The 12,880-nt window shown below is 34.1% G+C and overlaps 1 protein-coding gene across 3 annotated transcripts in view; it reads right to left on the reverse strand.

Annotated features, from left to right (window-relative positions):
• Window positions 1-12,880, reverse strand: part of SCYL2 (SCY1 like pseudokinase 2) — a 60,663-nt gene that overhangs the window by 17,140 nt on the left and 30,643 nt on the right. For all 3 annotated transcript variants that reach the window (XM_063075749.1, XM_063075747.1, XM_063075750.1), the window contains 6 exons: window positions 12,302-12,446; window positions 6,436-6,585; window positions 4,951-5,172; window positions 4,219-4,335; window positions 3,067-3,192; window positions 1,948-2,124 (listed from right to left, as the gene is read on the reverse strand). In XM_063075749.1, the coding sequence (XP_062931819.1) occupies window positions 1,948-2,124; window positions 3,067-3,192; window positions 4,219-4,335; window positions 4,951-5,172; window positions 6,436-6,585; window positions 12,302-12,446 (937 nt within the window). The remainder of the gene's footprint in view (window positions 1-1,947; window positions 2,125-3,066; window positions 3,193-4,218; window positions 4,336-4,950; window positions 5,173-6,435; window positions 6,586-12,301; window positions 12,447-12,880) is intronic.

Below are 12,880 nucleotides of genomic sequence, written 5' to 3' on the forward strand. Positions count from 1 at the left end.
AGTCTCTTAAATTTCTGGAAGCACAATATTTGACATCTGCTTTCAGTTTAAACATTTAAATATATAGACTTCCTAGCTCACATATCTACTGTAATACATCACTTACCCTCCAGTACCAACTATCTGGAAAGCTACTGGGTAAGCTACTGCCTGAGGGCAGCAAAGTCTGATGTCCCTAAGAAGTAAATTATATCATTTGGCTTTAAGTTATAAAGAAAAAACTGCCCCTTCCATTCATGCAGAATACTTAATTTTGCCAAGGCTCAGTTAAAATTTTTCAGAAGGAATTTTTAACTGGACAACTAATGGAAAAAAGAATACCAAAGAATGGATGCAAGTCCTAGCTGATTAGCTCAGTTGGTTACAGCATGGCGCTGATAACACCAAGGTCCATGGTTCAATCCCTGTACCAGCCAGCCACCAAAACAAACCAACAAACAAAAAGCCCCAAAGAATGGAGACAAATAAAAATTCAGATTATAGGTTACTCAGAATACTATCTTGACTGATGCACAGCTTAGGGAACATGTGGCTCCACCAATGTTCCCTCCTGACACCTTAACCATTTGGGGGAAACCTTGCTTCTAAGCCTACAGCTCCCTCACTTGCTCTTTCCCTAGTCCACAGAAACTCTCATCTTACCACCACAGACCTCGTTCTGTTCCCCTCTTTCCAAGGGAAGGACTACAAAAAGTCATGAAACCATTAAATTAGATAGTTAATGTTTTCTTCCTCTTTACAATAAGCTATTGTCATACAGTGGCAGAAATATGTAATAATATTTACTGTGCCAGAAAATTTCATTTAATCACAACAATACCTTTCATTTTAGAAATGAGGAAACAGAATCTTTAAAACAGTAATGACTCCTTAAGTCCTACTTCTAGTAAGGAGATACGGAAGTCCAGATTCAAACCCAGGAGTATGGTCCCACTGCTCTTAAATTCAAGACTAAGAGAGCAGAATAATGTTAACAGAGACTGGGAAGGGAATGGGGACAAGAGGGAGGGTAAGGTTAACAGGTATAAAGCTATAAGTAGATAGGAAGAATGAGTTCTGGTTTTTTAGGCTGACTATAGCTAATAATATGGTATTATATATTTCTAAATAGCTAGAAAGGAGGATCTTGAATGTAATCACCACACAAAGAGAAGATAAACGTTTAAGTGATGGATATACTATCTACTGTAAGTGAATCATTGTACAATACATGCATGTACTGAAACAACATACTGAAGCCCACAAATGTGTACAACTAAATTTTTTTTTTAAATCCAACACTACCTTGAATCTAGCAAATAAATACTGTAATAGAATCTACATCAAAGACTGATGACTTTTTTCACTTACAATACACATATCAACTATTTCCATGGTGCTGTAAGCATTTTCCTCTCCTAGTGAAAGTATTTATTAGCAATAAAATTAAGAGAAACTGGCACAAATCATCTACAAATTAAACACCTGAATAACAAAACAGAAGTACTTAGAAGTGCAGAAGAAAAATAAGTATTTCTTTTCCCAAGCCTATAACTTTCAATAAAGTCAATGAGAACAGTATAACACATACAAAATTTCCTTGTCATTTATTTTCTCAGACAGTAACTTATGGAAAGCCATAGACATTTATGTGTAAAGCTCAAGTATAATTTTAGGAATGATTCGCTTCAAACATATGCAAAATAGCTTCCTAACTAATAGAAAAGAAAGTCTCATACATTTACCTCAATTTTTACTTTTATTTATTTTCATTTTTTGATGGCTGGCTGGTGCACTGATGGAACCCTGGACCTTGGTATTAACAGCATCACACTCCAACCAACTGAGCTAACTGGCCAGCCCCTTACCTTAATTTTTTAAAAGTCATATATTCATTCCTTTCGTTTTTAGTGATAGTCATCATCATGAATATCAGTACATAAATATGCAAAAATACCTACAACATACCTGGATTGGCTCCTGCTGTTTAAATACAGGGCCAAGTTCAGGTAGGATTAATTTGACATATTCTTCTTTGGTGCATTCCTCAGCAATGAGTAGAACGTTGGGCAAAACAAAAGGTACCATGTCAGGGTTTACAAATTCTGAAGTCAAACAAGGCAAAATTCTCTGCACAATGACACGCTGAAAGGCAAAAATGTTTTTATAAAACTAAAATTTATTTCAGGTCTTTAGTATTAACATTGAAGTTTAAAACCTCTATTCTCTTTAGGTAAGGTGACCATATAATCTATGGTTGAAACTGGTATACTTGTGAGAGTAAAATAGGATACTATTGCTAACTATGCCAGGACAAATGGCATAAACTGGGAAGGTCATGGGTTAATGGGGACATATGGTCACCCTACCTTAAGGAAACCTTCCCTAGTGAGCCGTCAGTGATATGTTTCTCCTCTTAACTCCTTCATTACTTATGAGTCCTACAACACAACCTAAACACTTTCCTGTGTTGTTAATTGGTGTTTCATACATGTTAACCCTATTTACACTTACACTAAGGGCCTTGAGAACAGGGACAGTATTTTATGCTTCCTCTTTACTTTCTAACCATCTAAGTAAAGGGCTAGACAAACAGATAACCAAATGACTACCTGATAGATTAAACACTGGAAATGTTTCTGCAACCAGGAATCACTAGTTTTCCAACTAGTGCCTCTTTAGCATTCACCATCATTTTTTAGACTATATTATACTCATGATTTAGTAAGTCAGAGACGGAGAGTTAAAGAAATAGAAAAGGCTAACATCAATACAAAAGTGTTCTCTTAACTGCTGGTGAGGCAGTGATCTCCACAATGACAACTATGAACTTTGCTTCTGACATTTAACGTCCAACTGCTGCATTTGCATTTAGGTAGTATCGTTCTACTTTGTTTTTTATCTTATTTAATTTTGAACCATGCAAAAAAGGTCCACTAAACTTTCGGTTTCAGTCTGTAGCCTTTTACAGTCATTTACTTAAGGCAAAAGTCATATTATTTCTTTGGAAGAGTTATTATAGTAAATCAAAATAAGCTTTTAAATTCTAAAATCCTGACTATAATAAGAAATTGATCAACAACAAACCTTGGGCAGTTTTGGTAGAACCTTTGGCAGTCCTTTGAAAAACTGTGATTTCTGAAGATTATCTCTTTGGAATAAGGTATCAAAATATTGCAGTGTTACTGCACCAACATCATCAAAGAAGGGAATCTAAAAATATAAAAATAAATTGTTTTGATAAATATGAAGTTGAAAGTACTTCTCATACCTGAAACCACATAAGGTGAAAAAATATTCAGAAACATTAAGCAAAATACTGAAGACCACTTTAACAGAAATTCTAATTATAAAAGTCAGAATAAGAAAATAATTAACAAATTATTTTTCTTTTCAAGTTCAAATCTTCAAAATCAGTACCTGAGAGTTAGCTGGGGAATAACATTTTTTTTTTTTACGTAACTCTAAAATATTTAAAGATTTAAGAAAAATATCTTGAAGGCTGATGGAGTTTGGATGTGTTGTCCCATTCAAAACTCATATGGAAATCTGACCCCCAATGTGGCAGTGCTGGAAGCTGTTTGAGTCATGGGGGCGGATCCCTCATGAATGGATTAATGCTCTCTCTGGGGCAGGGGGACTTGAGTGGGTTCTCGCTCTATTAGTTCCCATGAGAGCTTGTTGTTTAACATACCCTGGCACCTCCCCTCTCTCTCTCTTGCTTCCTCTCGCCATGTGAACGGCTTGTACCCGCCACTGGCTGCCTGCCACTTTCCACCATGAGTAGAAGCAGCCTGAGGCCTGCGCCAGATGCAGCTGTCCCAGAATCGTAAGCCAAATAAACCTCTATTCTTTATACATTACCCAGTTTCAGGTATTTCTGTTATACCAACACAAATCAGACTAACACAAAGGCATAAAGAATACAAGTTATTTATTAAAATCCATGCTTGTAAGAGTGAAATAGAGGGCCATGAATTCTCGGGTCCAGAATGTCCGTATACCTAATTGTGACTGTTAGGAATCTGTTCATTTGAAATCTTAATTTTCTATCAGAGTAATTATATCTGTAAATTATTTAGCTATTTAAGATGAAAAGAAGTTGAATATTTAATACCCTAAAGAACACAGATGTTACCTGAGGACTCTATTTGACTAAATCTTGCTTTAGAAGAACTTAATCTACTTTTAACTCATTTTTTGTCCCTCTACATAAAGCAGAAATCCGTGTGTACTCACCTTTGTCATTTGATCTGCATCTGGTCTTACAGTTGGAGTTACATTTAACAGTAGTTTTACGTGTTCACGAACTTCTTCAGGTATATTTGTAAGTGAACTAGATCCTAAACGACTCAACTATTCAAAAGAGTGATAGCATTAAATATGTATATAAAACATTCAAAAAGATATGCATTTATATTGTTAATAGTCTATTTAAGAAATCTTTTTAGGGCCGGCCCCATGGCTCACTCAGGAGAGTGCGGTGCTGATAACACCAAGGCCACAGGTTTGGATCCTATATAGGGATGGCCGGTACGCTCTGGTGCAGACAACACCTAGCCAAAGGTTAAGATCCCCTTACTGGTCATCTTTTAAAAAAAAAAAAAAAAGAAAGAAATCTTTTAAAAATTTACTCAATATATTTGTAGATTAAACAAATTGCTAAATCTATTGCAAGATAATTAAAACATTTATCTTTAATATCTAAAATGGCTTCTATTCCTAAAATAAAATGCCCAGTATTTTAAACCATATTTCAATATTTACTCTAGTAAATGCCATGATTAAAGTTCTAGTAACAAACTTCAGTACTTATTACTCATATTTATAGAATTACTTTTATGAAATTGATTTATGCAAACAAAATGAGATAGTCATCTCATTTAGAGAATTTTCTGAACACATTTTAGAAAAAAACCAAAGAAACATTTAATACATTTTAAATGCAAGCAAATATTTATAGGCAAATACCTGATCCAACTGCCTACTGAAACTCTTGTAAATATCTTGCTTGTTGACTTCAAATATAGGCTTTCCTTTATTAAACACAGCATACATAACAGTTCCTAAAGAATACATATCACTGGCTGTTTCACAGCTCACAGAAAGTATGTATTCAGGAGCCAAATATTCAGGATTTGGAAGACATAATGATGGTAAATTTGGGTCCCATTCTTTACAAGAAAACTTGGGCTATAATAAGACAGAAAAGGGATTACACAGATTAAATATTTCAAATTATGGTAAACCACTATCAAGCAGTAGTAATCTATCTTTAAATTCGTACTCAGTCATGCAAGTAAAAATGTCACCATCACCTTCAATCCTAAAATTCCCAAATGCCCAAATCTGGAAAGTGCATGCAACAAACAGAGATAATAACTTTGAGATTATTGGAGTCTCTTCCAGAAGACAAATTATCACTGTAAAATGAACATGTGAGGGTCTGGCTCATGTTATGTGATACACAGGCTTCTCTCAAGTTTTATGGGCTCAGATAGAGACTGTTGCTTAAAACCTTGTTCTTTTACTATCTAGCTATATGACCTAGTTAAGAGGTTCAAAGGAATGTAGCAAGGACTAAAAAAATGTGTGGAAGTCAGACCTAGAACAGTGCTTGACCCACAGTATGTATTCAACTAATACTAATTATTTCTGATTCCTTTAAAAATGTCTGCTTAAATTACAAATCTATCTTAGGTCAAATCACTGTCCCTTTAACAACTATATAGTAAAAACCTGAAATATAACATAAGGTGCCATGTCACAAAGGGTCTTCTATTCCATAAAGAACCAATCAACACAAAACATGATTGATCTAATGCAGTGCTTTTCTAAGTATGAATAAGCAGGTATCCTAATGACTAAGAATCAGGTGCTTTGAAAGCAGAAAGACTGGGTCCAAATTCTGACTCTACCACTTACCACAAACCTAAACTTAGGCAGCTTATTTTATTCTACAGGCCTAATTTACTCATCTGTATTATTCCTATACCTTGCTGAGTTGTTGTGAGGATTAAATATGTAAATACACAAAAAGTGCTTAGAAAAGTGCCTCAATAAATATTAGCTATTTTTATCATTGTTACTGTTGTTATTAACCCCCTTAAAGAAGATTCCATGATCTAGTAAGCTGGGAGACGCTGATAGAGATTCATAATGTGTGTTATGACATTCTAAGAAAAACACTATTTAACCCAATAGTTCTAAAATTTATTTAACTCTGGCATACTTTTCTCAAGCAACATTAACTACTGTGGAATTAATGAGCTGAGGAATAATCTTAGGGGCAATAAACACTAGTAGTTTTCTATAAAGCTGTAGCTTTAATCATACCATTAGACAACACAGTCTATTTCTAAACATTTATCAGGCTTAAAAATTCTCCATTCCATCCCAGATGCAATCACAAATTTCCACAGCTTTAAAAAATTAGAAGATTAAAACCTTCATTACCTCTTGTTCAGAAGGATTGGTCGATGATATGCAAAAATCAAAACCCATTATTTTCCAGGCTCCACTTTTATTCAAAATTATATTTTCAGGAGTAATATTCCCATGAACCATTTTCACACTGCTATGCAAAAATGATAATCCTTCAGAAACCTGTAAACAGAAAACACATTTTTACATTAAATAAAACTCCTTTCAACTACGGTAATAAAATGTCTCATAATACAAATCTTTCCATGACCTTTTTGAAGTACCCTTATATTTAAGTTTCTTTCTATATGCACATAAGCAGACAAAAAGATAAAAGCACCCTTTGCTGTCCAAATTTATTCAGTTCTTGAGTTTGAAAAGTGAGGGAATTTTTGATTCTTGAGTTATATAAAGTAAATATTAAGATTTTTTTATAAACCTTCACTCCACAGTGAAATTCACTGAATAGTATTGTGCTCAGTTTTCAAAGGATGTTCATTTATTCTCACACTGGAATAACATTTGGTAGTTTTATATTTGTGCCTTAAATTACTATGGTATTTGTTAACCAAAACTGAAGGCTGGATTTCTGTTTCCAGAAAGGAACAGATTTTGGCAAGCTAATCCTCCCTGACTTCTAGGACACCATTCTCCCTGGCTATCCTCAAACTCCACTGGTTACTGCTTTTTACTCTACTTTGCTGGTTCCTCCCCAACCTCCAAGTCTGTGATGGACCTCTGCAATTTCCCATCTATTTTCACTTTCTCAAGTGTTCTTACAACTTTAAATTATCACCTATATGCTGATTATTCCCAATATCTCCAGCCCAGTATGTCCAGCCTGGACATCTGCTAAGTCCGGACTTAATTACCTAACTGTCTTCTTGACTTCTCTCCCCTTGAATGTCTTATAAACATCTCAATCTTAGAGGAAGCCAAAACTGAGCTTACCCTAGAATTCAATTCTCTCTTCCTCGTTTCTCCATTTTTCTCCTGCAATAGTCTTTCCTGTATCTGTTAATGGCCACTTCATTTCTCTAGTTGCCTAGGACAAAAACCTTTGAGTTATCCTGTACTCTATTTTTTAGCAAATCCAGATACCTCCACCATCAAAATAATATACTTAGAATCTGATCTTCTCCTACCACCTTCCCTGCTCTGGACCATCATTATCTATGGCCTGTATTACTGTAGCAGCCACCCACCTCATCTCTTTGCTTCTGCTCTTGCCCTTCTACATAGTTTAATTATCAATATAGCAGCTAAAGTATTTCTGTTAAAACATAACCCAGATCATGTCACTTTCCTGCTCAAAACCCTAGAAAGGCTTTCCCTTTCTCTCAGAATAAAATCCAAAGTATTTCTCTGGCTCTTGGGGCCTAACAGGACCTAGCCACCCATTAGCTCTCTGATCTTACCTCCTACTACTCATCTCCTTGTTTACTCCTCTCTGCCACTCTAGGTATTTCACTATTCCTTGAACATGTCATGCATGATCTTGAATCAGGGACTTTATACTACTGTTCTCTCTGCCTAGATCATTCTTTCTCCAAGTATCTATATGGCTTGCTGCTTTGCCTTTTCCAGGTCTTTAATCAAATGTCCACTTTTCAGTGAGGTATTTCCTGACTACCCCATTCAAAAGTGTAAGTCCCCTTTCTCTCCCATACAAATCATCCCTCTTTTCTCTCCCCTTTTCTCTCCACAGCACTTATCATGATCTAATGTACTATACATTTACTTATTTTACTGTCTGTTTTCCTATATGAGAATATAAGTTCCAAAAGGCAGGATTTTTTGTCTGTTTTGTTCACTGCTATACCTTCAGCACCTAGAACTTTGCCATACATATAGCTGTCCAATAAATATTTGCTTCTTGAATAAATATGAGAATGAATTCTCTAAAAAAAATCCCTGCTTACAGCTTTCAGCATAAAGGTAAGTAAACAGTAAAGAGTGTAGAATACTATTTTAGAAGATATCTGGGTTCCTGACACCATTTTATCACTTACTAGCCTTGCAACTTTAAGCATGTCACTGAATGCGTCTAGGTACCAGGTGGTGCATTATTTCAAATTACAGTACATTAACTTCTTAATAAAGGTGGGAAATCATATTAGACTCCACACCATTCACAACCCTCGTCTCTCTAGTCAGCCATCAGGGTCCACCTAACTGCATCTACCTCTACCTAACTTTACCCCGTACCTCTAGTACTTCTTATGATTTTTGACCAGGACTTTTTAAAAAATTATCATTAATTATTTTCTACATGCAAGTAATATGTTAAACATTTATAAACTTACACATTTGATTCCAAAATCAAACCCTCTATAGTACATTATTTCCCCATATATTTCCCCTACCCCCAAATTCCACTCTTCTAGAATGACAACTCTAAAATGCACATCAGACCAAGTCATTTGCCTGGCTTAAAATTCTTCATTATTTCCCATCACCATCAAGGCATTTTTCTCTCTTTCCAGTTTCATTTTTCACCACTCTGTGATGCAACCTCCTATTTCTAATTGCCTGAATATTTACCCCTCAGTGACTAGTACAATACACAAGTTTTAGGGGCTTAATATTTTCCAAGTGAATGAATGTTCTTCTCCAGTTCCAACACATTTGAACCCATGTAAGATTTACATCTGTAAAAATGCTTATTCCCCAAATAAAACTTAGAAAATACACAAAGTTTTTCAAATCTAGAAAAGTTTTCTTAACTTTATGAGGGGAAAAAAAACCCTTATTTTATGCTTACTGTATATTTCAGGCACAAATTTGGTAGATATTTTTATGTAATTATCTCAGTTAATCTTGGGAAGCATTTTAGGGTTGGGGAAATTAGTTCAGATGTTTTCTACAAAGCTACAGTAATCAAAATAGTGTGGTACTGGCATAAATACAGATCTACAGACAAATAGAACAGAATCGGGAGTCCAGAAGTAAACCCTTGTATATATGGTCAAATAATTTTTGACAAAGGTGCCAAAACCATTCAGTGTGGAAAGGACAAAATTTTCAATAAATAGTGCTGGGAAAACTGGATATCCACCTGCAAAAAAATGAAATTGGACCCTTACCTTGCCCCATATATAAAAATTAATTCAAAATGGATCAAAGGTCTAAACTAAGACCTAAAACTATAAAACTCTTAGAAGAAAACTAGGGGGGAAAACTTTCACAACAATGGCTTTGGCAATGACTTCTTGGATATGAAATCAAAAGCACAGGCAACATAACATAAATTAGACTATAACAAAATAAAAAAACTGTGCATCAAAGAATACAATCAAAAGAGTGAAAAGGCAACCAATGGAATGGAAGAAAATATTTAAAAATCATATATCTGATACAGGGTTAATATCCAGAATACATAAAGAAATCCTACAACTCAACAACACACACACAAAAAATCCTAATTAAAATATTGGCAAAAGACTTGAATAGACATTTCTCCAAAGATATACGAATGGCCACTAAACACACGAAAAGATGTTCAAAGCCACTAATCATTAGGGAAATGCAAAACAGAACCACAATGAAATATCACCTCTCACCCATCAGAATGGCTATCATTAAAAAAAAGAGAAAACAAGTGTTGGTGAGGATATGAAGAAATTACAATCCTTGTGCACTACTCGTGGGAACGTAAAATGGTGTGGGCACTACGGGACAATGGTTCCTCAAAAAATTAAAAATTGAATCATCATATGATCCAGCAAATCCACTTCTGGGTATATATCCCAAAGAATTAAAAGCAGGTTCTCAAATACATATTTGTATACCCATGTTCACAGCAGCATTATTTACAATAGCCAAAATAAGGAAGCAATTCAAGTGTCCACTGACAGGTGAATGAACACCTGAGTTGCTTATAATGTGGTATATGTACAATATTATTCAGCCTTAAAAAGGAAGGAAATTCTGACCCATGCTACAACATAAATGAACCTTGAGGACATTATGCTAAGTGAAATAAGCCACTCACAAAAGGACAAATAACTGTGTGATTCCACTATATAAAGTACCTAGAGTAGTCAAATTCATAGAGAAAGTTGAATGGTGGTTGCCGGGAGCTGCTGGGGAGGGCTTAGGGGAGATAAGGAGTTATTGCTTAATAGGTATAGTTTCAGTTTTGCAAGATGAAAAGAGCTGTAGAGATGGGTGGTGGTGATGGTTGCATAATGTGAATGTACTTCATGGATTGAACTGTATACTTAAAATGATTAAGATGGTATTTTATCTTTAAAAAATATAGTTAAGAGAATGATAAGATAAGCCACAGACTGGGAGAAAATATTTGTAAATTATGTATCTGACAATGGACTTGTGTCAACAGTATATGACGGTACTTCAAAAAGTTCACGGAAAGGGCATGGGACGAAAAAAAAAAAGGTCATGAAAAGATTTGTTTTATCTTTTAATTCTATTTTTCCACAAACCTTTTGAATTACCCTCACATATAGAAACCTCAAAATTCAATAATATGAAGACAACCCATTTAAGAAATGGGCAAAATATCTGAATGAACATTTCACCAAAAAAAAATATTAAGATGGAAAAGACCATATGAAAGGTGTTCAATATCATTATTCATAGAGAAATGCAAATTAAAACCAAAATGAGATACTACTGCACACCTGTTAGAATGGCTAAAATTAAAAAGCCCAAACATAACAAATTTTGGCAAAGATTTTAAAAATGTAATTCTCGTATGTTATTGGTGAGAATGTTAAATGGTACAACCGCTTTGGAAAACAATTTGTCAGTTTCTTAAAAAAGTAAAATATATGGATACTGTCTGATCTAGTCATTCTACTCCCAGGTATTTATTTAACCAAAAGAAATGAAAGCATGTGTCCATACAAAAACTTGTACATGAATGTTTAGAGTAGCTTTATCTGCTATAGCTAAAAAATGCAAACAACTCAAATGACCATCAATAGGTAAATGAATAAACAAACTGGTATATCCATACAATGGACTGCTATTCAGGAATTAAAAAAAGAATGAACTACTGAAATGTATGATACGGATGATCTCAACGTTGACTGAAAGAAGCCAGACCAAAAAAGAATATGTACCATGATTCCATTTATAAAATTCTAGAAAATGCAAACTAATTCATAGTAATAGAAAGCAGGTCAGTGACTTCCTAGGATGAGAGACAGAGAAACAGCAAGGAACAGGAGGGAAGAATTACAAGGGGTATGAGGAAGCTTTTGGGGGTGATGAATATGTGCATTATCTTAATTGTGGTGACAGTTTCACAGGTATGTACACATCAAACTTATAAATTGTATATTTTGAATAAGTGCAGTTTATTACATGCAAATTATAACTTAATAAAACTGTTAAAAACTAATAAATAAAATGATCTCTGTCCCCAAGGAACTTAGAATCTACTGTATAAATTTAAATTTACTCTATGGAGCTGAAGATATTATTTTGGTAAGCAGGGAAAGGAAAATCTGAAAAAGTAGGCATTTATGAAAAGGCTAACAATACCTCTTGATATCTACTAAATAATGTCCTTAAAGATGTAATTTTTAACCTTTATTAAATACTTTATTTTTTATTTCAATTTACTGTTTTGTTTATGAAATGCATTTACATGGTTTAAAATACAAAAGAATCACAAAGAACCCACCCCATTTACCAGTCAATTAGTGCCCTACCCCAAAGGTTACCAATGTTATCAGTTTCATATATTTAAAATATAACTTAAACCTAATAAACTGCAGAAAAAACTTCTAAGAAGACATAAAAATAATTTTTAAGTTGCTGACAAGAACCAAAGTTTTACATAGTTTACATAGCTAGTAAATTTGAAATAACCAAAAACAATTTTAAAGGAAAAAATACTATTTACCTGTTGAATAAAAATACATACCTGAAGCAAACCATATTTGGTTTCTACATCGTAAAGTTTATAATCCTTAATGTCTGGAGATATAGGGGAAGGTAGGTTTTCCCAATTACCAAGAACATTGGCTAAACTGGCAAAAACTGGTTCCGTACAAAATGCCAAGCAATCCCTGTTTTAAAAAAGAAAGAGTTATTTACTATTTCTTTTTACACATTATCAAAATCAAATATACATAAAATATTAGTGGGTCTATTAAACTATCAACAAGAAGGTAAATTTTAGATTTGTTAATTTTAGCATAAATATAATACACTTACCAACAAAGTAAGGAGGCTTTGTACAATAGCCCCCCCTTATCTGCAGTTTCAGTTACCCATTGTCAATCAGGGTCTGAAAATGGGTGAGTACGTATAAGATATTTTAAGAGCAAAGAGACCACTTTCACTTAACTTTTGTTACAGTACATCATTATAATTGTTCTATTTTATAATTAATTATTGTTCTTAATCTCTTGCTGTGCCTGATTTATACATTAAATTTTTCACAGGTATGTATATATAGGAAAAAATATAGTATATACTGGGTTCCCTACTATCCAGATTT

This window comes from Cynocephalus volans, chromosome 12 (genome assembly GCF_027409185.1).
Source record: "Cynocephalus volans isolate mCynVol1 chromosome 12, mCynVol1.pri, whole genome shotgun sequence".
Lineage (NCBI taxonomy): Eukaryota > Metazoa > Chordata > Mammalia > Dermoptera > Cynocephalidae > Cynocephalus > Cynocephalus volans.